The sequence below is a fragment of the Sturnira hondurensis genome, unplaced genomic scaffold (genome assembly GCF_014824575.4).
Source record: "Sturnira hondurensis isolate 20B ecotype Veracruz unplaced genomic scaffold, ASM1482457v3 Scaffold0018728, whole genome shotgun sequence".
Taxonomy (NCBI): Eukaryota; Metazoa; Chordata; class Mammalia; order Chiroptera; family Phyllostomidae; genus Sturnira; species Sturnira hondurensis.
In genome coordinates, this window is record NW_028091359.1 from 36,611 (window position 1) to 64,581 (window position 27,971).

A 27,971-nucleotide genomic window follows, 5' to 3' on the forward strand; every position below is an offset into this window, starting at 1 on the left:
GCCCTGGTGCCCAATGGGCACCACCCATTAGAGTTGGGGTAGTCTATGGGGGAGTGGGGTTCCTCCTTGGGGATGTTCATTTAGGGCTCCCGCCTCCATCCACCACAGAGACGATGGCATGGAACCTCACAAGCTTGGGGCACATGGGTTCTGTTGCTTCTAAAGCAGGGGTGTCAAACTCATTTCACTGGGGGCCACATCAGCCTCTCGGTTGCCTTCAAAAAGCTGAAATAACTTTAGGACTGTATAAATATAACTACTGCTTAACTGTTAAGGAGTTGAAAGTCCATTCGGCCCTTTGAAAGCAACCATGAGGCTGATGTGGCCCCCCGTGAAAATGAGTTTGACACCCCTATAAAGGATTCTTCAGCCATTTGGAAGGTAGGTGTTGAAGTTCCACCTCAAGGTTCAAAAGGGGGCTCGAGCTGCTGTTGCTCCGGACTGTGAAAGGACCAAGGCTCAGATGTTTGTTTGTTTGTTTGTTTATAATCCTCACCCAAGGATACGCTTATTGATTTTAGAGAGAGGGGAAGGGGGGTGCAGAGAGAAATGTCAATGTGAGAGAGAAACATCGATTGGTTGCCCCTGCAACGCACCTTAAGTGGGGACTCAACGTGCAACCCAGACAGGTGCCCCAACCAGAATCGAACCCCCAACCTTTTGGTTTACGGGACGACACATCAACTAGCTGAGCCACACTGGCCAGGGCTCAGATGTTCTTCACAATCTCTTGTCTGCCTCTGTTTCTGTGCAGTGTAGGATGGCCAGTGGGGCTTGAAGTTGGGGACAATGGAAGAGAAAGAGAATAATCCAGAAACTATACCCTCTAGCTATACTTCAAACACAGTACTTTAATCAGGTTAGGAAATAGTTTCCAGAAACAACTTTAGAACTGACAATCAAGAACTTGGATTTGAATGACCAGCTTAAGCCAAGGTGATTTCATACCAGTATTCATCATTTTTATCATCAAAACAAATATTATTGCTTGCCCAACATAATTTAGAGCTCCCTATAATAATGATCTAATATGGGTAACAGGAAAGATGCATAAAGAGTTAAGTAGGAAAAGCAAAGGAGAGGAAAAGAGAATCAATGTACCATGCTCTTTGGGGCTCGGCAGATAAAATAAAGGCTTCATGGAGAAGCTATGGCTTGAATTAAACTTTGGATTTGAACAAGACAGGTATGGAGAATGGCAAAGGGAAAGGCACAGAGCATGCTGGGTAGAAAAGAGGAGGCTAGCTTGGCCAGAACGAAGAGCTTGGGTAGAGGAGTGATGTGTGATGGAAGACCTGGGAGGATAGTCAGAATAAAACCTTGGCTAAAACTTGAGACTTTGTCCTGTGGGTAGCGGGGAGCTTGGTGGTGAAACCTTCAGTGTGGAGGAGGGGTGGGGTGGACACAGGTGGCGGCAGGGAGAGCAGTGGGAAGGGTGTGGTTAGAGCAAAACTGAGATGACTCGGGGAAGAACAACAACGTGGGGAAGGCAAACCAGTGATAGGTGCATAAGGTTTATGGAGGATGAATTGATAGATATTGGTGACTGAAATGTGAGATGGGAAGAAGGAAGAAAAAAGAAGAATAGCGCCCAGGGTGACTCTTGCTAGGGAGGCACTGAACAAGACCTAGCCCTTCAGTTTCCAACAACCGGTGGCTAATTGAAAAAACTCATTGAAACTAGGTTTGTCCCTCAGAGCCCTGCTGGTACGCCAACCTCAGAAGCTGCCAAACATCCAAGGACTCCTCCCACTAGAAAATACTTAGAGCGGACAATAGAGCCTTTTTCAGTCTGCTGATGGAGACAGACAAATCATCCCAGATATTTCTCTCTTCCATAAATCCCCCCTCACTCTGAAGGGGACCACCTGGCACTCTTCCCATCCTGCCCCAGGGCCTGGGTTGCCCAGGGACACCATTCAGAGAAACTTTGTCATCTCTACACCTTATCCAGAGGCCTGGGTGGCTTATGCCAGAGCACGGGGTTCCTCCCTTCTCTAAGATAGAACAAATGGATGAGTTCCAGAGAGGGCAAACATTGGCATGTGGAGCCATGGTGGGAACAAGAAATCTATCTGTTTAGTGTTCTTGGTAACCAACAAGAAGAAATGTGGTCAGGGAAAGAAAATAACCTGTGAGGCTGTGAATGACAGCCAAGTCAGCGGGACATGGGATGTCATGCTGCTATTACTAAAATTTCTTGAAATCTCTGTGCTGTTATATGAGAAGCTATTGGCTTTTTTAGTGGTTTACTGGACTGTCTTCCAGTCTCCATTTCTCAGGCCAATTTACCATTTCCCAATAGGGAGACATCTAACTGTGCTAAACATATTTAACTAGTTTGAGATAAATCCATGAACACAGGTCATCATATGTCAGCAGGGCTCTGAAAATACAAATTAGCCATAGGACAATTACATGTCCACTGTGACTGCCTCCAGGGATGTTTTATGCTGAGAACGAAGGAAGGACCATTCTGATCTAGAGCTGACACATCCCTGCCCGTAACAAAAAGGTTAAACCTAGGACACATCATATCTTAGTGTGCCAACACGATTGAGACCCAGAGACAGTCAGACCAGCACACAGGAAGGCAGTGTTATCCCACAGGGTCTTCCAGAATGAAGTCCCATCTTAAACTCATTCAGAACCAACTAGGTCAAGATCCATGTAAAGACACAGCCTCATTAACCCAGAAGGGAGAGACTTGAGGAGCATACTCCAAACTTTAGGGAATGGTCCAAAAAAACAATGGTTGGCTGAGGAGTGGAACTGTCATTCCAAAAAAATAAAAAATAAAAAAATAAAAAAACAAGAAGAGCCTGAAGTCCCTCACTTGCCTTCTTGGCCAGCTGCCTTCTTCTGAAAAACCCAGCTCATTTGCCTGAACTCACCACACAAGAAGGAGATTTTTACTACATTTCTTCAGCTGGAGAGAAGGGACATACCACTTCCTGAAGGTAAACCCAGGGGTTTGGTTTTTGGTTGATGAATTTCTGACAGTCCCCCTGAGATTTTTCAATCCAAAGTGTAATTGCATAAAGAGGCTTATGTTTTAAAGTTCTGTCTATAAAACACATTTTCATGAAATTTTGTTTTCTCATACCCTTTGTGATTCCTTTGTACATGGATCTAATCAACCTGAAATTTCAAAGTCATTGAGGTAGGACTAGTATATAACATTATACTTGTGCCTTAAATCAATAAGCTCTCAGATACTGGTGTTTTTAATGGGCCACCCTATGGAAGGCATGAAGTTGTAGAATGCTAAAAATCATCTACAGTAACCATCAATTTTGCAACTAGAGAATAGGAGGCACCAGAAGATGAAGACTTGCCCAGAGCCACACAGTGACACAGGCAGAAACTTAACCAACCCACTGTCCTGAGGTCAAGTCCAGGTCACTTCTCTTGTGGCCAAAAATTAGCAGTACTTTGAATATGATTTTTTAAGTCAATGTTTTTAAATCACTTTATTTATTTGGGGGTAAAATTTTCTTCTTCTTCTTCTTTTTTTTTTTACAGCTGAGTAGTATTCCAGTGTGCAAATGTCCCATAGTTGGTTTTTTTTATTGTTGTTCAATTACAGTTGCCCAATTTTTAAAAATCACTTTAAATCCAAAAGATTAATCTATTGACTTCCACAATGGATTGGGTGAAATGTAAGGAAGGTATCACACAGCAGTGAATAAATGACTGAGGAAGAGAGACATGTTATTTGTTTCTAATTTGAAGAGTGATTCAGATTCCATTAGGGGCTTATGAGGGACAGCCTTCTTGAAGTTTGGAGTTTTGCCTTCCATGATTGCAACAGCGCCATATATTTATCCTGAAAAAGGTAAGAGGAGGACGTGCTTCACCTAGAGGTAGTGACATTGCGTCAACTAATCCCTGGTATTCTGTAGTTTCCTCATTCATCTGCCCCGCTGAGCCTGAGCCTCTCTTTCAAGCCAATCAGCTCCTCAAAGCCATTTCCTCTGGGCCTTTCTCAGAAATAAATTCTTGTATAAGTTGTAAAAGACCAGTTCCTCCAAGTAGATCAATTGCCCTGTCTGCTGCAGGAGACCAAGGCATTTGGCAATTTGGCAGGTAAGAATCACTAACTTTAATCTTTCTTGGTTTCTGCAAAGTTGATGATGAAATTTCCTAAAGGTTTCTCAGAAAGCCTAGTACTGGATTTGGACCTGGGCATTTTCTGGTGCCAGCTTTGGCAGCCACTATGGGACGTCATTCCCACTTGGTGTAAGGGAGAATGTGATTCAAATCCACTGTGGGGCAAGAAGGCTTTTCTGAGTCTGAAAACTGAGTCACAGAATCATAAGCTCAGGGCTTCAAGGTATCATGAACTACCACAAACTTCTCACTCATTATGTTTAGAAAGTGAGGCCTAAGAGATATTATGTGCTCAGGATATCTAGAAAGTTGGAGGGGGAGGGTAGTAATAGAACAGTGTTCTATGTAGTGTTCTTGAGACTGGTGTGGCATCATATGAAAGTTCTGCAGTGTTTTCAAGGGGTTCCTAAGCCAGAGCAGTTAGATCTTCATGTTGTTTCCACCACCTCATGTCTACTATCTACAGCAGATCTGAACATCTAGTTCGCCTTGAATGTCTAGTCCCAGGTGTCTCCAATGCCCTCTGGATAGCTGGCTCTCAAACAAGTGTATGAATTGCAATAATATTAGATGAGTTCCATTTCTGGGAGGATCAAGTGGTTGAATCTTTGTTTTTTTTTATGTGATTGGGTGTCCCAAACCCTGTGACTGAGATAAAGAATTTTTTCTGCTGTAGATGGCTTGATAACTGGTATCTCCACTCCATTCTCCTCTTGATCCTGGAGCTCCTCAAAAGGTCAAATGGAGCATTCTTGGGAATGTTGGGGTGTTCGTTGGTTTCCTACTGGCTCATCCACCTCCTTCAAAAGAACTCTTGCCATTCATGGAAATGAATCCTTCTCATCACTGCCTTCTGCAGCCTCCTTAGTGATCTCTCAGCAAGTCTGAGAGCCAGACTCTGGAAGGCCTTGGTTCTCAGAGTGTGGTCTGTAGACCAGCAGCATTGGCATCACCCAGGAACTTGCTGGAAGTACAAGCTCTTGGGCCCCTTCTATGCCCTCCTGAGTCAGAATCTGCCTTTAACACAGTCCCCAGGTGATTAGTAGGCACATCAAGGCACGAGCAGCCTGCTAAGGGACAAGCACTGCTGATTCCCACTGTCCAGATGCTGAACTCTTCTGCTCTAGGAGTTTCATTCATTCAGCAGGTACCCAACACCTATTAAGTACTGTCACTAGGCTTGAGTGCTGGAAAAACAAAAATAAATAAGACACATCTCTTGAAGTGACACATCTGGAAACAGATGTCAAAACAGTGATATGAGACCTAAGCAAAGTGCTATAGAAAGGCAGGGGAAAAATGACCTAAATTTGCCTCAAAACCTCTGGTACACTTCACGGAGAAGGTGGCATTTGGCTTGGGATTTTTAAAAGTTATTTAGTTTTTTAAATTATGTTTTATTGATTATGCTATTAAAATTATCCCAATTTTTCCCCCTTTGCTCCACTTCACCCAGCACCCCCCACTCCCACAGGTAATCCCCACACCATTGTTCATGTCCATGGGTCATGCGTATAAGTTCTTTGGCTATTCCATTTCCTATACTATACCTTGCATTCCCATAGCCATTCTGTAACTACTTATTTGTACTTCTTAATCCCCTCATTATTTCACCCATTTCCCTACAACCCTCTCCCATCTGGCAACCATTAAAGTGCTCTCTGTATCCATGATTTTGTCTCTGTTCTTGTTTGCTTAGTCTGTTTTTTAGATTTAGCTGTTGATAGGTAAGTGTTTTTGCCATTTTATGTTCATAATTTTGATCTTCTTCTCAAGTAAGTTCCTTTAACATTCCATATAATAGCGGTTTGGTGATAACAAGTTCCTTTACCTTTTTCTTGTTTGGGAAGCTCCTTATCTGCCCTTTGATTCTAAGTGCTATCTTTGCTGGGTGGAGCAATCTTGGATGTAGGTCCCTGCTTTTCATGAAAAGCCCACTTGAAATATTTCTTGCCAGTCCCTTCTAGCCTGCAAAGTTTTTTGTTTTTTTTTTGAGAAATCAGCTAACAGTCTTATGGGAACTCCACTGTAGGTAATTAACTGCTTTTCTCTTGCTGATTTGAAGATTCTCTCTCGTTAACCTTTGGTATTCTAATTATGATGTGTCTCAGCGTGGGCTTTTTTGCATCCATCTTGCTTGGGACTCTCTGTGCTTCCCAGTCTATTTTCTTTACCAATTTCAGAAAGTTTTCTTTCATTGTTTTTTCAAATAGAGTTCCAATTTTTTGCTCTTTTTCTTCTCCTGGCACCCCTATAATTTGAATGTTGGACATCTTGAAGTTGTCCCAGAGTCTGCTTATACTATCCTCATGTTTTTGGATTATTTTTTCTTCTTCTTGTTCTAATTGGTTGCTTTTTTTGCTTCCTTATGTTCCAAGTCATTGATTTAACTTTTGGCTTCATTCACTCTATGATTGTGTCCCTGTAAATTGTTCTTTATTTCAATTAGTGTATTCTTTGCATCTTCTTGGATCTTTTTTTATGCTGTTGAGGTCCTCACTAAGTTTCTTGAGCATCCTTATAACCAGTGTTTTGAACTCTGTATCTCATAGATTGCTTATCTCCATTTTGTTTAGCTCATTTTCTGAAGTTTTGATCTGCGCTTTTGTTTGGGCCATTTTTCTTTGTCTCTGTCTCCTCATTTTGGCAGCCTCTCTGTCTTTGTTTGTATGTATTAGGTAGAGTTGCTTTGACTCTGTGTCTTGGTAGGGTGACCTAATATAGTAGGTGTCTTGTAGCATCCAGTGGCACAGCCTTCCCTATCATCCAAGCTGGGTACTCAAAGTGCACCCTTCCTGTGGGCTGAGTACACCCTTCTCTTGTAGTTGAGCCTTGGCTGCTGTTGGCAAGTCAAAGGGAAGGATTACTCAGGCCAGTCAGCTGCAAGGACTGGCTGTGACCACTGACCACCCACCTCTGCCCTCTGTGGAGGATCAGTTGTGCAGCAGCAGGGTGGTGGTGCTCTGATGCGGTCTGTAGCTATCCACTGGGTGTACTGATCCCAGGGTTTCCCAAGTGTTGCAGGCCAAGGTCAGTCCCCACCTGTGTTTTGCCCGGGGTCCTGCCTGAGCTATAAAGCAATCTGAGATGGCTGCTACTTGTGCTGGGCTTGGAGATTCCAAGGCAAAGCCAAGCTGTGAATCTAGGCTGTCTGCTGCTAGTGCCGAGCCTATGGCTCACTGAGGGTAGTTGTTACTTGTTTAAGAGGATTAAGAAGGTTGTGAAGCTTGAGCCAAGACCAGCCATTCATGTGGAAAAGAAGCTTTGGTGGAGCAGAGTCTATGGGGATCTCTGAGGTGGGTCAAATAGTGTTAGCTTGATTGGTGGAGTCTCCAATATAGCACCAGCTTGCCACTCCATGGTTCTTTGGGGAAAGGGCTTAGAAAAGGACCAATGGCCTCAGCTCACCTTGATGTCAGACACTCAATTCCTCCCTGTATGCCACTGGTGCCTTTCAAGCTTCTACCCTGGTGCTGGAGCTCAGAAGAAGTGAGTCTGAGTAGGTGAGTACATGTGTGGGTTCATTATGAGAAACTGCTTTAGGCTCCAGCAGTTTCCTCTACCAACTCAATTCCTGCTGGTTTTTGCAGCCAGAAGTTGTGGGAACTTATCTTTCTGGCACTGGTACCCTGTGCTGAGGGGCCTGGTGTGGGGCTGGGACTCCTCGCTCCCAAGATATCCCTCCCAAATTTTTATCCACCACACAAGGATGTGGGACCAGCCCAATTTGCATTTGCACCCCTCCTACCAGTCTGGATAGATGTGATTTCTTTACTTTCGTAGTTGTCAGACAGCCCTTCAACTTGATTTCCGATGGTTCTGAGTGATGGTTGTTCTATATTTCAGTTGTAATTTTGATGTGGTTGTGCAAAGAGGCAAGCCACATCTGCCTATGCCGCCATCTTGACTGGAAATCTGGCTTGGGTTCTGACGAATGAATAAGCATTTATCAGGCAGAGAGTGTGTTGCATAGGAAAGAGCATGAGTAGAGGTAGGGAACTGTAGACCAGCCTGGCTTTTGAAGGGCAGAGGCCATGGCTCTGCTGCTATGTACCGTCACGTCCTAGGAAAGGCCCCCGGCCTTGCCACCAATGAAAAAGATTGAAAAATGGTTTCTGCACTAAGCATGATGATAGGAATGTGGGTGAACATCCAGACACCACAGAAGCCTCTTTTTGGATTCGTTCTCTGAAGCGCCCTTTCTTCTCCCCTCCGCCCTGCTTGGCTCCAGCTGAAGCTACTGCCCCCCAGGATCTTTCCCACACCCTCCCCAGTGGCCTGACCTCGCACCTGCCTGGCTTTGCTTTCTGTCTCACATCCCTTCTTCACCCCCACCAGGAAAGTTGACTAACACGTGGAAAATAGTTTAGTTTTGACCTTGAGGTGTGCCCCCCCCTCCAGCCACTCAGTGAGGGGAGTATGAAGGTTGTTCCAAGGATAGGAGAGAAGAAAGGAGTATCTAGTTTTTTTCTTACTGTTCAGTTTTCTCAACTCCCATGTCTTTGGCTCTGACATTTTTCTCTTTAGTCTAGCTCATATGATGCCTTTTAAAAAATTCATAGACTAATCTTTTATTTTTTGTTTTTACAATGAAATATATTAATTATTGAAAGAATAGTGTAATGAATACATGTGTGCCCACCAGCCCTCTTTACAAAAATAGTGATATGATGGTTGCCAGAGGCTAGGAAGAGGGGGAAGTGGGTGTTGGTTCTTAGTGGATACAGAATTTCAGTTTTGTAAGATGAAATACTTCTAGAGATGTTGGACAACAATGTGAATGTACTTGTCACTACTCTACTGTATGGTTAAAATGATAATATATTTTATGCTACATGGTTTTACCACAACTAAATGTGTGTCTGTGTATATGTATGTGTGTGTATAATATATATGTGTGTGTGTATATATGTATATATATGTATACACACACACACACACACACACACACATATCAACAATGCCTTGTACTCCCAAACCATTATCTTTGTTTCTCTGAAAAGGCCCATTTCTGTTGGCTCAGTGGTCTTCTCAAGTCACAGAGAGGAGGATTCTGGTCGGTTCTACCTAGGTCCATAGAGCTATAAGGACAGGAGCCCAGTGAGGGTCAAGCCCCTTGAGAATTAATCACTCTTGGAAAAAAAGTGCCAGAGAGAATCTTGGCCAGGGAAGTATTTACTCATATTTTTCCATTTTTCTAGAGTTAGCTTATAACAAGCACATTCAACAAGATAAAAATTATTAGGGGGACCATAAAATGGCAGAGGAGAAGCCTGGGGGAGTGTGAGAGAAGTCGAACTTACCCAGTCCAGAAACACAGTCCCCCTTGTGTGGTCTGGCCTAACCCAAGGGAAGATTATCCAGAGCGGGTCTGGAAGACTGCCCTGGTGATCTCTCAGGCAAAGCTCCAGACCACGCTGTCCTCTAGGGCAGCTTCAGGTACCTGTGGAGGGGTAGCCAACCTGAGAATGCTCTTCCTGGTATGTTTCCGGAGTCCACCAGTGAAAGCACTCCGAGGGGTGACCCTGTGCTCTCCTGCAGAACGTCATCGAAACATGTGGTCATTCCATCTGCACAGAGACACCTGCCTGGCTGGAGCTAGAATCTCCTCAGAAGATATCTGGGGTCTATTCCACCAAACCTAATGAACATACTAAGCCCCTGAGCCTGTCATTAGCCAATAAAGCCACACAAGTTTTAGTCTGAAGGTTTAGGTTCAGAGTTCAAGCTCCTGATGAAGGAAGCTGGGATCTCTGCAGGCAGCCTAGGACACAGCTGTGGGCTTAGGGAGCCTGAGCTTTGCCACACGTTCATTCCTGTGTTACCACCAAATTGGCTTTTGGAGGGAGGGTGAAGCCCCTGCCATTTCTGAAGGCAGGAGCTGAATGTCTGCTTCTAGGGCACACTCCCCTGGTGCGGAGCCAGAGGAGCAGGGCTCGCATGGAGCGAAATATCCTGCAGGGAACCCCACAGACGTGTTCCAGCTTTGGTGACAGCATTTCTCCCCAAGACAGGTGGCAAGACAGGCACAGGATCTCGGCTCACAGGCAGAATCAAAAACATTGGATCACTTGGTCCAACCCTCCTCACTTGACAGGCCAGCGACCCAGACATTTTGAATAACCTGCCCAATGTCATGGAGCTAGTTAGAGCAGATCAGAACTATAACTCAGGACCTGCAGATGCCAAGGCCTGAGTTCTCGCCCTCCCAATGTCTCTTTCTAGTACCTAGCACGGGCCTGTACTTATGGTAGAGTCTTAGTTATTGTAGCTTCCCCTGAACTGTTCTGATGTTAGGGTGTCTGGTAGCCCCTGGGCTTCTCTTCCTTACCACCCCCTTTCCGTGACTCAGTCCCTCCCATGGGAGCTCTGCAAGGCCTGCACCATGATCTGAATCTTGTTTCAGCAATGTGGGTCTTCCTTCGTGTCCTGGGGGTCCTAGCTTCCCTGACCTTGCTCCACACTGCAGTGTCTGCCACATGCGGTAAGTGTCTCCCTGTGTCGGTTTCCTGGGGTTGCAGTACCAAAGGGCCACAAACTAATTGGCTTAAGACAGTAGACATCTTTTCTCCTCCAGTTCAGGAGATTAGAAGTCCAAAATCAAGGTGTCATACTCCTCTAAAGGCTCTAGAGGAGACTCCCTCCTTGCCTCTTCCAGCTTCTAGTGGCTCCTGGCCATCCTTGGGAGTCCTTGGCTTACAGCGAGCGGCACCACCCCCAGGCTCTGCCTCTGTCTCCACATAGCCTTCTTCTCTGTATCCTCTGGGTGTCCTCCCCTCTTGTCGTAAAACCACCAGTCAAAGGATTTAGAACACACCTTAATCTATACCTGTATAACCTTATTTTAATTAATTATGTCTGCAAAAACCTTCTTTCCAAATAAGGTCACATTCTGAGGTTCTGCGAGCACCTGTGTTTTAGGGGCACACTGCTTGACCCACTCACTCACTATACTCCTCTTCTTCAGAGAATGCATCCTGCCCAGCCCACACCCAGACCCCAATATGAGAGGAAACGAGGAATCTCACCTCTACCCTACACCATCCTCTCCCTACTTCAGGGCCCTGGTGGTCAGCTAAGTCCTCGATGGACTTGTTTAAGAGCCTGGCTCACTAAGAACCAGAGAAAGCCCCACAGCCCAGGAGCTTTAGCCAACCTGAATGGCCACACACCTCCTTAATTCCATCACTGGGAATTCCAGTGGACTCCCCCAAACCAGTTTTGACATCTTATGGAGGATCATAGAGTGTTCTTCCCATCCTGTGCTTTTTGTCCTTGAGGGTTCTTGCAAAAGTTTCCTCATCTTGATCTTGTGCCTGCTCAGATTTGGGGGTTGGGGTGGGTAATGGCAGAGAAAGAGGGAGACGGAGGCAGAGGGCATCTCAAAAAAATTGTGTCTGACACTCTGCTGCTTATTTCCACCCCCCCCCTCCAAGCACCGCCCACCAGCACAGCTGCCATCTCTGACACCGTGAGTCAGGTCAAGGAGCAAGTCGGCAAGGCCTTCCTGGAATCTCGGACCAGGTACGTGAGACACACACACACAACACACTTCCCTTCCTAGGCTTCCTGCTAAGGACAAGCACATCTCGGCCAGCCCTGACAAGCCAATGAGCCACAGCAGCTACACAATCTGCCGACCCACCTCCCCACCTCGGAGCACTTGGCCAGCAGGAGTAAGAGCCCACAACTCCTGAAATCCTCATCCTGTGGGTAACTCGAAGAGGATGTCTAGTCTAATCCTGTAAAACCCTGCAGAGGTCTCGGTCAAAAAAATTATAGGATAGGTTGAATATCACACACCCGTATGAAACACATGTTATAACCAAACTGATGGCTTAAACGTTATGGGTTACCATTAGCCATGTACGAACATGCGCCTAGTCATGACCTTGAACCTATGCATCTGATATATGTACCAATATTTAAGAAAAGAGCTTCTTTGTATCTCTCAGATAAGCTGTGACCTCCCCAGGGGTAAGCACTTCCTTCTGCATGGCCAGTGTTAACCTGGGTCATGCATGCCAGTCTCAGAAAGTCTGTAGGGGGAAGTTCTCCATTTATTCAGCTAATATTGACTGACTCAAGTCAGGTCCTAGAAGTGGAACCTGAGACCTGGGTTCACATGCACTTGACCGATTGGGGAATGCTCTCAGGAAAGCTGTAATGGAGGAAAAAGCTAAGCAAGGATGTGGTTTAAGGTCTAGCCTCAGCTGACCCCAAAGGGAGACCTGTCACAGTGCCAGCCACCACTTCTTTCCTTTAGGCTCTCTGAGAAGGTATCAATAGCCAACCACAACTCCGGGACACCCAATGGGGCCTTCCTCTTTTTTAAAAAATTATTTTATTGTTGCCCAATTACAGTTGTCTGTATTTTCTCCCCACCTGCTCCAAACCCACCCCCCTCCCTTGCTTCCACCCTCCCCCTTGGCTTTGTCCATGTGTCCTTTATAGTAGTTCCTGAAAAAAAAAACCCTTCTCCTCTCTGTCCCCTCCCCTGTGGCTATTGTTAGACTGCTCTTATTTTCAATGACTGGTTATATTTTGTTTGCTTTTTTTCTTTTGTCGATTATGTTCCAGTTAAAGGTGAGGTCATATGGTACTTGGTCCTTGTCACTAGTCTTAAAGCAAAGAGGAAGCTTCCCGCTGTGGCAGGAGAGAAACAGCAAGTATTCCAGCAGCTATTTCCAAATGCAAATTCTTCCCCCCTCCTTCATGTCCATCCTTTCATAAGCCTGAGCCGGGGTTAGAATGAAAGAAGCAAAACCGGTGTTCATCACCTCCTCTGTAAGTCGTGCACAGGACGACCAGCCCTGCTTTGGAACTTGACCTCATTAGGTAGTTCTTGGACTTGAGGGCCTCGTGGAGACACAGAGGATCACATTTAAACAGCTTGTTACACAGACACACGGACCACCCTGGAACTCCTCACAGAATGAAGGAATAAACAGAGCAGTGGTTGCTACTCCTGGTACAGGAGTCAGGGAAGCACGGTGGAGGGCGAGGAGGGGCCAGCCCCCCAGAGGGATGGTATGCCAGGGACTGGGAATGGCAGAGGCAAAGGTCCTGGGAGCAGGAAAGGGCCTAGGGTGCTCAGGAAACAGAAGGAAGGCTGATGTTAGTGAAGGTAGTAGGCAAGGAAGGGTATACACAGATGAGGACCGAAAAGTGGACTGTAAGGGCCATGGAGTCAGAAAGCAAATTAGTGGTTGCTAGGGGTTGGTGGGAGAAGAGGAGAGGAATTGGAAGTGACTGCTTAATTGGTATGGGGTCTTTTCTGGGGGTGGTAAAAATGTTTGGGAGCTGGATAGAGTCAACGATTGCACAGCATAATCAGCATGCGTGCGGCAAGCAGATGGATTCATGCATGTCCCAGTGGAAGCCAAGGAAGTACTGTCATCAGAGGATGGCATGGTCTGAATTTCATTCTAGAAATCTCACTCCAGCAGCCATGTAGGGAGGGGGACAGGTGTGGAGGCCGGAGCCCAGTTAGGAGAGGGCTGTGGACCTCCAGATGGGGAGGACGGTGGCTAGGATGAGGGAGGAGGCCGGGGAGGTGGAGAAAGAGGCCCTCCAAAGACCTGCCTGCTCTAGCAGAGCCCAGCCCCAAGGCTGGCCAAGCAGGAGATAAGTCCCTGTGAGTCGGTACAGGCAGGAGACCACACAGAGAGTCAGGGGTTCCCTGGTCTGAATCTGTGTGTCCCGGGACACCAGTGTTTTCAAGGTTCCCCAGTCGGTCCTGCTGCAGCCAGCACAGCCACAACCCTCTGATTTTAATTCAGGAAGTGCTCACATCCACCTGCCAGCCTTCCTTCAGGACCAGACCTAGCAAAGCTTAAAGACGCAGCATCTTCCACTTCCCGCAGGAGATTTTCCAGAAGAGAACTGAGAAAAGATCCTGAGAGCACAGACCCACACCCTTGTGGGTTCACTATACACACACCACCTCCACCCCTTCTGCAGGGTCAGAGCCCCAGGGGTCAGGTCATGAGTCCCCTTTGTCTCCACTGTAGGCTGATGACTGCCATGAGCTCTGAGGCACCCAACACCCGACAGCTCTCAGAGTACCTCAAGCATGCCAGGGGCCAGACGCGCATGGCCATCCGCAACGGGCAGGTGTGGGAGGACTCCTTAAAGAGACTGAGGCAGAAAATGACCAATGCTACAGGTACAGAAACCGCCCCCCCCCCCCCCAGCCCTCTGATGGCAGGAAGGGGTCGTCTCCTTGCAGGAGAAAGCCGAAGCCACCAAAAGTGGTGTTCCCTATGTGGGAACGGCCTCCTCGGAGAAGCTCTCCGGTCTCTCCCTTCTTAGAACTGCAAAGCAAGGAGGAGCTGAGAAGTCAGCTGGGAAAATGCTCTTTCTGTTTTCACAGAGAAAGGAACTTCAAGTCCAGCAAGGTCACACCGTCAACTCCAAACGAGGGGACATTCACGCTCTTGGTAGAATACAGTCTGTTAGGTCTCTATCCAGAGGAAGTACTAAAGTCAATAAACATGGGCTCCCTGTTCCAAACCACAGAGTCACCACTTTCTGCCTGTGAAGGGGACATTTAAGTCACCTGTGTCTGGGGGGTTTACTGGGGTTGTATCACAGGAGGGGAGATTTCCAACTTCTGAGTAAACTGGAGCTGAACGAGTAGGCTGATGGGTTCCAGCCCTCCATGCTGCCCCCGCCTGTGTCACAGCTCCCGGGGGCGGGGCGGGGGGGTCACAGAGGGAGGGGTTTGGCTCTGACAGGAGCAAGAGGTTGCCGGTTCCCCCTGGCACCACAGCCAGTGAGAGAAGATATGTAGCCCAGGACTTGGGCAGATTCCAAAGTTCCGAAAGAAGGAAACTGGGACAAGGTAGGAAGATGTAGGCAGCACTTTGGACTCCAAGATTCAAGGCGCAGGGGCACGAACCCCAGCCCCTGCTAACTTTCACAGATGGTCTTCCTGAAGAAGACCCCAGGGCTAAATGCCCTCGCTTATCTCTCTCTGTGGGTGCTGTGTTGGGTCACAGGCTGCATCAGAGGGCGGAGCTCTCTCCACTCTGTGCCCATGTGGAAGCCTCCCAGGCCTAAAGTCCCCAGTCTGTTGCTCCTCCCAAGGCCACAGTGCCCCGACTTTGAAATGACCCGTCCCTCCCCAACATCTTTCCTATCTAGATTCCTGCTTGTTTAGTGCCTAAGATGTCAGTGAAACTGGAAGACAAGCAATCTTATCTCAGGGGTACTTCCATTCTAAAAGAAAGATCGATTAATTCAAATGACCTGACAGACAAAGAATTACTAACAATTCCGGGGCCTTGCAAAGTTCTTACCTGTGCAGCCTTGGGCAAGTCTCTGGAGCACTGTGGTCTCAGTTTAATGGGGAATTTAAATTCTTTCCTTAATGAGCTGTCAGGATGAAATGAGACACCATTTCAGAAATGCTTGCTTAGGACACAGAACATATGCCCCCAGATTTGAGTTCCTCCTGGGTTTCCCTTTCCTGCCTCCCCGCAATGCCTCGGAATGGAGAAAGAACTCAGCCCCATGGGTGTCCCTTCCGTTTCAGACCCCAACCCCAACCTGGACTTGACTGCACTCTCTCGGGAGGTGGGCTGTGGTGCCCCTGTTCCTGTGGTGAGATGCGACAACAGCCCTTACCGCAGCCTTACGGGAGAGTGTAATAACAGGTGAGTGGGCTTGGGCGGCTGTAGGGGACAGACCTCAGGATGACCACGCCCAGCCCACCTGCCCGGCCCAGCCAGGGGCCTGGCGGCGTGAGCATTCCAGGCAGCACGCCTACTGCCTTACCCTCCTAAACTTGGCGACCACCAGAATCCGTCCTGTTGGAACCCCCCCTAATTCCTCACCTTCTAAAGAGACCACTGGTTCCCACTAAAAGCAGCATCTTTCCCCGGGGCAGGGGAGCCCCACACCTTCAGGGGTGGGGTGTAGTTCAGAATCCCCGCATTGGAGAGGCGCCTCCTCCATGTCCCCTTTCCCTGGTCCTTCCCCATGTGATCCTCATGGGATCTGCAGCGAAGCGAACCCCAGAGTAGACTGGCGGAGGCTGAGTGCAGGTCTTGCCCGGTTTCAGGAGGAACCCTGAGCTGGGTGCCACCAACAGGGCGCTGGCGCGCTGGCTGCCAGCCGAGTACGAGGACGGGCTCTCCCTGCCTTTCGGGTGGACGCCGGGAAAGACGCGGAACGGCTTCCCGATCCCGCTGGTGAGGCCAGGAGGGCAGTGGGGGGGTGAAGGATGGGAGTCAGAGGGGACGAGATGCACTCTGCACCCACAAAACAAGGACGAAGAGCTAGGTGAGAGGACAGAGGGCGCACAGTGGAGCCGCTTCAGGAGATGGACGTTTGAACTTGCTGCCGGGCGATAATCCCCAAACTGCCACCAGAGGGCGGCAGAGCTCGGAGCCAGCCAGGAGCCCAGCCAAGTGACAGTCACAACCCAGTTACCCACAGGCCAGACCCCCTGGGGTCTCCTAGGCAGATGGCCTCCCTATCCCATCCTGCTTCTGCTTACCCCGCCCCAGCCCCTGGAGCGCATCAGCTGTCCCTTGCCTGGAGGTCCTATCTTCTGGCCTCATCTGAGTTGGCAGGCCCTCCCCTGAGCCCCTCTTCTCTTCCCAGACACCTGGCAGCTCTGTGGCACTTCAGAGGCGGCCTGTCTTTGTTTCCCCTCTCCATAGTGGAAGGGCATCAGCCTTGCAAGCCTTCAAGTCATACAGACCTGCGTTTAATCCTGTCCCTGCCCTTTCATAGCTGACCTTGGAGAACTGACCTCACTTCCCTAGGACTCAATCTCCTCATCTGCAAAATGGGGGTAACGCCAAGTGCCTCACGAGCTTCTCATAGGGATTAAATAAATATACCGGTTACGTTGTAGGTAAAAGCTGCAGTTGAACCTGAATCCTCAAAGCACATTTTCCTCCTGTCCTCCTGCTCCTTCTTTCTCCTGCAGGCCCGTGAGGTATCCAACCAGATTGCAAGCTATCTGAATGAGGAGGGTGTTCTGGACCCAAACAGATCCCTGCTGTTCATGCAGTGGGGTCAGATTGTGGACCACAGCCTGGTTTTTATCCCTGACACTGAGCTGGGGAACAGCACATTCTCCAAAGAGCAGTGTGACAAGTACTGTATCCAAGGAGGCAACTGCTTCCCCATCATGGTGAGCCCTGCACTGCACGTCCCTGGCAAGCCCTGGCCACCCTCGTGGGGCAGACATTTTCAGCCCGTCAGCCAGAGTCTCTAAGGAGACCTTGGGTGCTGATTTGACAGCTTCCCACTCCTCACATGTCCATTCATTCACTTGTCCATTAGTTCAGTAAATGGACATTAATCATCGCCTTCATGCCAGGCAGTGCACTGTGTGCTAGGGATTCAAAGACAAACTAGACACTGTGTCTCCCCTTGAGGACAAAGGGCCTGCATGGGCAATGGACAAAGAACCTCTAATGGCAAAACCGGGATGCTCTGGGGAGGGTTGTCTATGTCCCCAGCCAGCAGCATGGGCACCACATGGGGACTTAGGAGAAATCTTAAGCCTCCTCCCAGACATTGGGACACAGGACCGACACTTCACTAGGAGACTCATTTCATACGCAGTAAGTTTTGTGGAATTCTGCTGTAATAAGTTGCCCTGGGATCTGGGAAGAGCTGAAACTTGATGGATGAATTAGAAATTGTGAGAATTTCCAGGAGGAAGGGAAAGGAACTTGCACTGGGGTCCCTTGGCTTCTTATTCATGGACTTTAGGGTTAGAGAGTGATTTATTCATTCAAACAACAAGCAAGTGAAGGCTATGTGCTATGGTATAAAGAAACCAGGCCGTCGACTGAGGCCAACCTGAATTTGATTCTTGCATCTTTCCCTTCCAGTTTATAAGTTTATGGGCAAGGTACTCAACCTTCTTGAACCTCAGTTTTCTCACCTGTAAAATGGGACTGACTTAGCTACCTTACAGGGTTTTGTGAGAGCCAAAGTGAGAAAATATGCAGAATGCCTAGCACACAGAGTATACGAAGCAAAATTCATATATGGTAGCTGCTGTTGGTAGTAATTATTCACAAACCCTTCCCTATCTTGTACTCTGCTTCCCTGTCCAGGAATCTCAGGGCTCTTTCTCCTCCAAAAATGTGAAGCTCTATCTCTGGATGATTGGCTGACTCCCTGCAGTCCTTTTACACAGTGGGGTGTAATGAACTTCAAGGTGTAGTGGGCCCAGGATGTGTAGCATAAGCAGGAGGTGTCTAGAGTTGGTGTCTGATACTAGGGTCCCAGGAGGACACGATCAGCATCTTTCCCAGCTTCACCCATATCTGCCCTGGGGAGAGGTTGCCAGGGCCCAGCTGTCCCACCTCTGCCCAGTCACCCACCCCCAATCTCTCTGCAGTTCCCACGCAACGACTCTAAGGTGAAGACTCAAGGGAAGTGCATGACTTTCTCCCGAGCTGGGTTCGTCTGCCCTACTTCGCCCTTCCGGACTCTGGCCCGAGAGCAGATCAATGGTCTGACCTCCTTCCTGGATGCCAGCTTTGTGTATGGCCCTGAGCCCAGCTTGGCCCGCCGCCTCCGCAACCTCACCAGCCCCCTGGGCCTCCTGGCTGTCAACCAGGAGTTCTGGGACCATGGGCTGGCCTACTTGCCTTTTGACAACAAGAAGCAAAGCCCCTGTGAGTTCATCAACACCACTGCCCACGTGCCCTGCTTCTTGGCAGGTGAGTCTAGGGTAGGAACAGAGGGGCCCAAGGACAAGGGGGTGGAGAGTAGAGGGAGGCCAGAGAAACGTCATGAGGCTGCTAGGCAGCTTCCAGGGACTTCTCATCCTCTTCTGGAAAAACGCACACTAAGCCACCGCTGCCTCTGGCACTGGTTCAGGACGAGCAGAAGGGTCCAGATGAAGACAGAATCTGAGAACATGTGTTCACTGTAAAAAAAAAAAAGTTAAGAAAGTCCATAAAAGTGCAAAGAAGATCAACAAAATCCCACTACCCCCAGAATATCATTGCTAACATTTTAATGCTTATCTTTCTAGGTTTTTTTCTATTACAGTTCTATATCGCTTTATATCATCCGGATCATTAGTGATGCTCTATAACCTGATGTCTGCACTTAGTACATCACTGAAATACTCCTCTACAACATGATTTTTTAAAAGATTTTATTTATTTATCTTTAGAGGGGAAGGGAAGGAGAGAAGGAGAGAAATATCAATGTGTGGTTGCTTCTCGTGAATCCCTTGCTGGGAACTGGCCTGCAACCCAGGCATGTGCCCCGACTGGGAATCGAACTGCGGTCGTGTGGTTGCAGGCCCGCGCTCAGTCCACTGAGCTACACCAGCCAGGGCTACAACATGATGTTTAATGGCCACCTGGGGTTACATGACATACATTACCACAATTTATTTTATCAACCTTATTGGAGACACTCAAGTCATTTCTAGTTTTTCTGTGATTTTTTGTTATTGTTTGTAGGTAATAAACATTCTTGTTGATGATTTTTTTCTGCTCATTTTAATAACTTTATTAAGATAACTCCCAAGAGGAGGAAGTTCTGGATATAGAGGATGGAAATATTTAAGGCATTTTTTAAACTTTGGCATAAAACCCACACTCCACATGCCTGTGCACAACCAGAGCCCTCCAGTTCTGTTTATTCAGGGCCTCATGCCCCCTGGTCCTCTCTGCCTTTCGCCTCTGGAGGCCTTCCCTTTGCCAAAAATTCACTCTCCTGGGCAAACCCCCCGCTCACCCTGGCATGGCAGAGGCCAGCCCACAGGCCCAGATCTCTTTGTCACTCTTCAGATTCCGTGTCTGCACAGAACTCATATCCACCCAGGCACAAAACTGAGCCCTTTCTTGTGTTTCAAAAAAATATCCACTAAGTACAAGCATGTGTGAATTCAACAGACTTTCTTGGTGATTAGAGGACCCCAGTCTCTTTGAGAAGTTTCCTTGAGAAACACCTGCTCTTTTACCATTTCCCTGACACCCCCATGCTGTTCCCCCCAACCCTGAATTCTTCTTTTATCACACAGAGGACTTCAACTCCACCCAGGCTCCTACCCTCAGACTTGCATTCTGAAAACCTTCCAAGTTGCTTCACACAGTACAGAGTTCTGTTTGTACAGCCCACCCCATCGTAAAAGGCAGTTGGGACAGTATATTAGCAAAATTTTACTTTTTAATGTCATCTGTAGTCTTTACCACAGTCTCGTGACATTGGCCTGATAATCCCCATTTTCATGGATACAAAGAGCAAGGCTCAGAATTGTTCAATAACTTGTGCAAGTTATTGTACTTTTTAACACAGCTAAAAACTGTGTGTACATGGAGCTGAGATTCAACCCTGTGGGTCTCCACTCTGATCTCTCTCCACATTACTTCCCGTGTTAACTACAAAGGGGGGCTTAGGAGAGGATCCCTGGTTGGCGGGCACCATCGTTTATTTTTCTGGTGTAGGCTACCGGGTTCTGGGGCTGCTCAGGGGAACCTACCTCCTGCCTTCTGGATTTTCAGGAGATGGCCGAGCCTCAGAGCAGACTCTGCTGGCTGCTTGCCACACCCTCTTTCTCCGAGAGCACAACCGGCTGGCCAGGGAACTGAAGAGACTCAACCCTCAGTGGGATGGAGAGAAGCTCTACCAGGAAGCCCGGAAAATCCTGGGAGCCTTCATTCAGGTACGGAGGCCCAGCACTGCTCCCCGCACCCCACCCATGGCTTCCACTCTGGGCTCTGCCCTCTGCTTGTAGCAGAACTTCTGCCACCTCCTCAGCTTTTCACACCTCTGCTCCCCCGCCCCTCTGATTGTCTCCCTCTAAACCCTCCTTTTTATTTCTTTAGCTTCTCTTCCCCAAAGTGAGTCTGTGCATGCAGAGTATTGGACAGAGTCACTCATAGGTTGGTTGCTTAGTGTACCTGCCCAGGTGCCATCCCAGGGTGTAAGGTTCCCTCACTCCTGGGGTGGTTACATAGCAGTTATTTTGGTTATTTTGTTCGGATTATCTTTTCCCCCCAATTTTCTGCACCTAAGCCACACATCACAAGCACAGCCAACTGCTCTTGTTGACTGGCTGATTGACTGATTAGAAAAGACTTAGAAAGCTTTATATGTGTTGTTATTGAACATAAACATAATTTCAAAATAAAAACATTCGAAATAATTGTCAATTTTCAAGAGATTGTAAAAAAAAAAATGTCCATGCACCCAGCCTCCCCCAGTACCGAGACTTTGAATAACTATGGTACAATATCAAAAGCAGGAAGTCAACATTGATAAAACCGTGGCATTTATTCAGATCTTACAAGTGATAAATACAAGTGTGTGTGTGTGTGTGTGTGTAGCTCTATGCAATGTTTTCACACATGTAAGTTCGTGTGACCACCACCATGATGAATATGCTTGACTCTGCCTTAACCACCACACTCCCCAGGCTACTCTTTCACAGCCACGCCCACCCTCCCCTTGCCATGACCCTACCCCCTGGCCACCACTCATCTGTTCTCCACCTCTACAGTTCTGTTATTTCATGAAAGTTATGTCAATGAACTCATGCAGTAGGTATCCTTTTGAGATTGGCTTTTCACCTTCAGCATAATTTCCTTGAGGTTCGTCCAAGTCCCTGCATCTACGAACAGTTTACCCCTTTTTGTTACTGAGTAGTATTTCATGGCTTGTCTAAGCATTCACCTATTGAAGGACATTTGGGTAGTTTCTAGTTTGGGGCTATTAAAGAATAAAGCTGCTATGAACCTTCATGTAGTAGTTACTACATGAAAACAAGTTTTTAGTTTCCTGGGACATAGGCCCAAGGATGCAATTGCTAGGTCGTATGGAGAGTCCAGTTTAGTTCTTCAAAACACTGCCAAACTATTTTCCTCGAGAAACTGCACCCCTTCGTATCCCTCCCAGCGATGGAGAAGGGTTCGGTCTCTCTGCACCCTGCTCCTCATTTAGTGTTGTCACAGTTTTTACCCTTTCTGACAGGTGGGTAGTGACATCCCGCTGTGGCTTACACTTGCATTGCTATAATGGCTTATCACTGTGGCTTACACTTGCATTGCTATAATGGCTAATCACATTGAACCTCTTTGCATGTGCTTATTTGCCCTCTGTTTGTCCTCTTCAATAAAAGACCTGTTTGTATATTGAGCTCATTTTCAGATTGGATTGTCTGTCTTTTCCTGTTGAGTTTTGAGAGCTCTTTGTCTATTCTAGATACAAGTCCTTCATCCGATATGGGACTTTAAATATTTCCTCCCAGTCTGTGCTTTTGTCTTCTCAGTCTCTTCCAGGGTCTTTTGCAGAGCAAGGGTTTTTCATTTTGATGAGGTGAAATCTTTCCGTTTTTTCCTTTCATGAATGGTGCCCTTGGTGTCAGGTTTCAGAACTCTTCTTCCCTGCTCACAGGTCCCCAAGACTTTCCTCCTGTTTTTGTCTGCTTGGTTGTTTAAAAGTTTTATTGTTTTAGGTTTTAGAGTTAAGTGCATGACACTTAAAATTAATTTTTATATAAAGTGTGAGGTTTAGGCCAAGGTTCATTGTTTTGGCCTATGGATGTCTACTTGCTTCAACACCTCTTATTGAAAAGGCCATCTTCCCTCCCTCAGAGTACTTTTGTTCCTTGGTCAGAATTACCTGGACATATTTACGTGACCCTGTTCAGTCTACTTTCTCTCTGTTTTCAGATTGACTAAATTCTATTGATTATCTTCAACTGTATCCTGTCCTCTACAGCCTGTTACTGGGTCTGTTGAACAAGTATTTTATTTCATGTAATTTTCAGCTCAGTTTCAATTTCAGTGTTTTTATAAATTCTACTTCTTCGCCGAGATGCTCTGTTTTTTATTTGTTTCAGGACAACTCGTGATTGGTCACTGAAGCATTTTTAGGACAGCTGCTTTCAAATCTTTAACAGATAATTCCAGCAGCAGATTCAAGTCACTGTTGTCTTTTCTCATTCAAATTTTGCCTTTCCTTTTTCTTGGTCTTATGAGTGATTTTTCAGTTATATCCTAGACATTTTAGTTGTTATGTTAGGAGACCCTTGAGTCTAGGTAAGTCCTCTATTTAAGCACGCAGTTGCCATTTCAGTTTAACCTCTAGGTTCTGACATACTTTGGTGGACATTAGTTGTAATGATAGTTTGGTTCCTGAGTCCCTGCAGTTATTCTGGTCTGCTTTATTCTTCCGGGGTTCATGAGTCATGATTGACTGGTAGTTGTGGGGTTCCCAGTCAGTCCCTACTGACACTGGTACTTTCCTGGCTGCCTTCTGCTGCTGAGCAACCTTCCAGGGGAGCAGAAGCCACCACTCCTGCGCCTCTTTATGCCACTGAGTGAAGAACAGAGAGACACGGGGTTTCACTGCTGCCGCCACTGTAGGCAGATCAGACCGTTCGCTGGCCTGGGCCAAGGATGAGGGGTTGGCATGGCAAAGGGCTTGGCTTGTGAAGCAGGTTTGGGCACTCCTCACTAGGTCTCCGCTGAACTGCCCTTGTCCGGGTCCTTTAAAGAGGGCATTCTGGGGGCTTCTTTTTGTCTATTCCTTTTAGAAGTTCCAGGTTGCCAGCCTCTCCTGTACCTAGTCTGGGGTAGGTAGGCACTGTCCATATTGTCATTTCCCGAGTCCGGAGGTCCTCCGCCAGTCCACCCTCTTTCTAGATTTCAGAGTCTCTTTCTTGTTGTCTGTTGAACGAGTTCCAGGGTGTTTAGTTATATTTAACAGGGAAGATGAAGGAAAAATGAATCTGCTCCATCTAGTTCTGGAACCAGATGCCCTATGCACTGATTTTTAACTGTCAAAGAGATTTAGGCATATTTCCATTTACTTCTCAAAATCTCCAGAATTCAATATTTATTTTAAAAGAACCTGGAGCCCTGAGGTCTTCCCGCTGGAGATATTTATAGGAAATCATCCAAATAATTTTAAAAATGTCTGCCTACAGATTAGTTAAGGCTGGTATTAGCTTGCTCAGGCTACCATAATACAATCACACAGACCAGGTAGCTTACACAAGAGAAATTTATTTTTTTCACAGTCGGGAGGCTGGAAAATCAAGGTATTAGCTGGTTTGGTTTCTCCTGAGGCCTCTTTCCTTGCCCTGCAAGGTTGCCACCTTCCCTCTGTGTCCTCACATGGCCTTTCCTCTGTGTCTCTCCCCCTTCTTCTTTTTTTAAAAAAACTTATTTATTTTTAGAGAGAGGGAAAGAGAGGGAGAGAAACATCAATGTGTGGTTGCCTCTCACGTGGCCCCCACTGGGGACCTGGCCTGCAATCCACCTATTTGCCCTGACTAGGAATTGAACTAGCAACCCTTTGGTTTTCAGTCTGTGCTCAATCCACTGAGCTACACCAGCCAGGGCTCTCTCCCCCTTCTTATAAAGATACCAGTTCTATGGCATCAGAGCTCTACCCTTATGACCTCATTTAACCTTCATTATCTCCCTACAGGCCTAATCTCCCAACACATTAGGGGTTAGAGCTTCAACATGTGAATTTGAGGGGGACACAGTTCAATCCACAATAAGGCTTTTTGGACAAGAAAAAGAAACCCACTCAGGCTAGTCCAGATGCTCAGGATCGGTTCAACCTCATACACGTGTGAAATGAAAGCTGGCAAGGGTTTCTTCTGGAACCCCAGAATAGGGAGGGTGGTTGTACCTCAGCAAGGGTTAGAGGCAGAGACGGGAAGCCATCTGGCATTACAGCAGTTAGTCTTGCTCTGTCCCTCCCTTCCCTCTTCTCCTCTCTTCACTTCTTCTTTATTCTTCACTCTCTATCTCTCTGCAGAGGAGTTTTCTCTGATTTTCTGCACATGGTAAAAAATGAAAACCTATATGACCCTACCTGTCCCTTCGGAACAAGTGCCATTAGACTGGGCCAGTCCACTGTGGCCAAAGGCAGGGTTCTGTCTCCTGCTCCTTCCCATAGCCCAAGGAGCAGATCGCCTGTACCAAAAATGACACCCACATAGTCCGTGCTGCTAAACAAATTAGAAGCAACCCAAGAGTAAAAGAGTAAGAGAAGGACCTGTGAGTATGAGAGAATATTATACAGATTTAACTATATAATTATAAACTAAGTAGAAATGTAACAAATATTAAGTGCAAAAGCAAATTATAAAAGTTTGTGTTCTCTAGGATTACAACTATGTAAAATGTGTATTATATAGACAAATATTAGAAGAATAGCCATCCAGTCAAGATGGAGACATAAGTAAACACACTTTGTCTCCTCGCACAACTAAAAAAAAAATACAACTAAACTGCAAAACAAATATCACCCAGAACCATCAGAAAATCAAGCTGTATGGAAGGCCAACAACCATGGATTTAAAGAAGCCACATTCGTCTGGATGGGTCAGAGGGGCAGAGATGCAGAGAGAGGTAGAGAGGTACAGAGAGACATGGAGCCACAGGGTGGCATGGAGAGGCAGTGGAACGGGAAGTCCCATATTCACATGTGGTGGATAAAAGTTGGGAGGGATACCTTAGGAGCAAGGGATCCCTGCCCCAAGCCAGACTACCCAGCAACCCAGGATTCTAGCCAGGAAGATAACCAGGAAGATAAATCCCTATAACTTCTGGCTATAAAAACCAGTGGGGGTTGGGGCAGTGAAAGAAACTGCCAGATTCTCAGGAGACTCTTCTTATAGGGCCCACATGGACTTAGGGCTTATGCAGACCCACCCGCTCTGGGATTCAGCACCAGGGCAACAACTGGAAGGTACAAGGACATATGAGGAGTGAGTGAAGTGACTGGAAAAGGGCGAGTACCAGGAAACAGTTTCCTTCCAAGCAAAACTCCAGAAGCCAGGCAGTGGAATTGTCACTCTCCCAACCCTCTCCCCACACAGAGCCACAAAGCAGTGAAGCAGGTTGTTATGCCCTGGTGATCACCTAAGGCTTGGTCCCACCCAATTTTCAGGTCTGCTCTTCTACAATAGGGCACACTACTAAGACACGGAGTCAAAGGAGCTCTACCTAATACACAGAAGCAAACACAGGGAGGCTGCCAAATCAAGGAGACAAAGAAATATGGTGCAAATGAAAGAACAGAACAAAACTCCAGGAAAAGAATTAAACAAAATGGAGAGAACCAGCTTATCAGAGGCAGAGTTCAAAACACTGGTGATCAGGATGCTCATTGAGTACAGCAACAAAATAAGAAAAGACCCAGGAAGAAACTAAAGTTACCTTAAGTGAAATAAAGAAAAATCTACAGGGACCAGCAATGGAGGGGATGAAGACAACAATCAAATCAATGGTTTGGAACATAAGGAAGGAAAAAAGCATTCAATCAGAACAGCAAGAAGAAAATAGAATTAAAAAAGAAAACAAGGAGAGACTAAGAAGCCTCAAGGACATTTCCAAATATACCAGCATCCAAATCATAGGGGAGCCAAAAGGAGAAGAGAAAGAGCAAGAAATTGAAACTTATTTGAAAAAACAAATGAAAGAAAACTTCCCTAATTTGCTGAAGGAAATAAACATTCCAGTCCAGGAACCACAGAGAGTCCCAAATAAGTGGGGCCCAAAGACAAACACACCAAGACACATCAAAATTAAAATGCTAAAGGTTAAGATAAACAGAGAATCTTACAAGCAGCAAGAGAAAAGCAGAGAGTCACTTACAAAGGAGTTCCCATAAGACTGTCAGCTGATTTCTCAAAGAAACTTTGAAGGCAAGAAGGGACTGGCAAGAAGTCTTCAAAGTGATGAAAAGCAAGGACTTACAGCCTAGATTACTCTATCCAGCAAGCTCTCATTTATAATAGGAGAGCAGATAAAGTGCTTCCCAGGCATGGTAAAGCTAGAGGAGGAGTTCAGCATCACCAAGCCACTATTGTAGGAAATGTGAAAGGAACTTATTTAAGAAAAAGAAGATCAAAACTATGAACATTAAAATGGCAACAGAGACTTCCGCCAAGATAGAGGCATGGGTGGAAACAATGTGCTTCCTCTCACAACCAAATTTAAAGTCAACAAAGTTTTAGTAACAAAAACGAAGCCAAAACACAGAAAATTGAACTATACGGAAGTCAGACAAGAACAACGAACTGTTCAGCCAGACTGGTAAGAGGGGCGGAGCCAGCAGCGGAGCGGGGTCGGGTAGGAAAGATCAGTGGACCGACCCAGGAGCGCAGGCAGCTGTGGGAGGATCCCAGGTGTGGGGTAGCAGCAGGTGGACCCAGTGAGGGCGAAAGGCGGCAGGCTGACCTTGGTCACACATTCATGCGCAGATAAACCAGTGAAGGAGTGAGCAGTGAGACAGACCTCGCAGGACCCAGCAGCAGGAAGCAGCAGAGAGAACCACCATTGCCCCTCTCTGACCCCGCCCCCACATACAGCAACACAATCCAGCCACTGAGTTGCCCCGCCCTGGTGAACACCTAGGGCTCTGTTCCTCATACGTAACAGGTGGGAACAGACCAAAATATGGCTCAAGAAGAACTCAAAGCCCCGGAGCTGGTAACTCTAAGTGACCAAGAAATTGCCAACCTATCAGATGCATAGTTCAAAATACTGGTGATCAGGATGCTCACAGAACTGGTCGATTTTAGTCACAAATTAGAGGAACAAATGAAGGCTAAACTAATTGAAATGAAGGGAAATGCACTGGAAACCAATAGTAATGGAAAGAAAACTGGGACTCGAATCAAGGGAGTGGACCAGAAGGAAGAAACAAATGACCAAACAGAAAAATATGAAGAAACAAGAATTTTTAAAAATGAAGAGAGGCTTAGGAACCTCCAGGATATCTTCCAATGCTCTAACATCCGAATTATAGGGGTACCAGAAGGGGAAAAGAAAGAGCAAATGGAAAACTTATTTGAACAAATAATAAAGGAGAACTTCCCCAGTCTGGCAAAGGAA

General features: G+C 46.8%; 1 protein-coding gene across 3 annotated transcripts in view; it reads left to right on the top strand.

Moving 5' to 3' along the window:
- The first annotated feature begins 2,863 nt into the window (after positions 1-2,863).
- LPO (lactoperoxidase) overlaps positions 2,864-27,971 on the top strand; it is a 30,279-nt gene continuing 5,171 nt past the window's right edge. The window contains exons 1-10 of one of the 3 annotated variants that reach the window (XM_037069768.1): positions 2,865-2,960; positions 3,906-4,089; positions 10,520-10,597; positions 11,550-11,637; positions 14,127-14,281; positions 15,659-15,773; positions 16,181-16,310; positions 17,057-17,263; positions 18,488-18,812; positions 20,613-20,773. In XM_037069768.1, the coding sequence (XP_036925663.1) occupies positions 10,522-10,597; positions 11,550-11,637; positions 14,127-14,281; positions 15,659-15,773; positions 16,181-16,310; positions 17,057-17,263; positions 18,488-18,812; positions 20,613-20,773 (1,257 nt within the window). In that variant the 5' untranslated portion in view covers positions 2,865-2,960; positions 3,906-4,089; positions 10,520-10,521. Of the gene's footprint in view, positions 2,961-3,905; positions 4,090-10,465; positions 10,598-11,549; positions 11,638-14,126; positions 14,282-15,658; positions 15,774-16,180; positions 16,311-17,056; positions 17,264-18,487; positions 18,813-20,612; positions 20,774-27,971 lie in introns of those variants that run through there. The other 2 variants (XM_037069769.1, XM_037069770.1) reach the window with 2 other exon arrangements.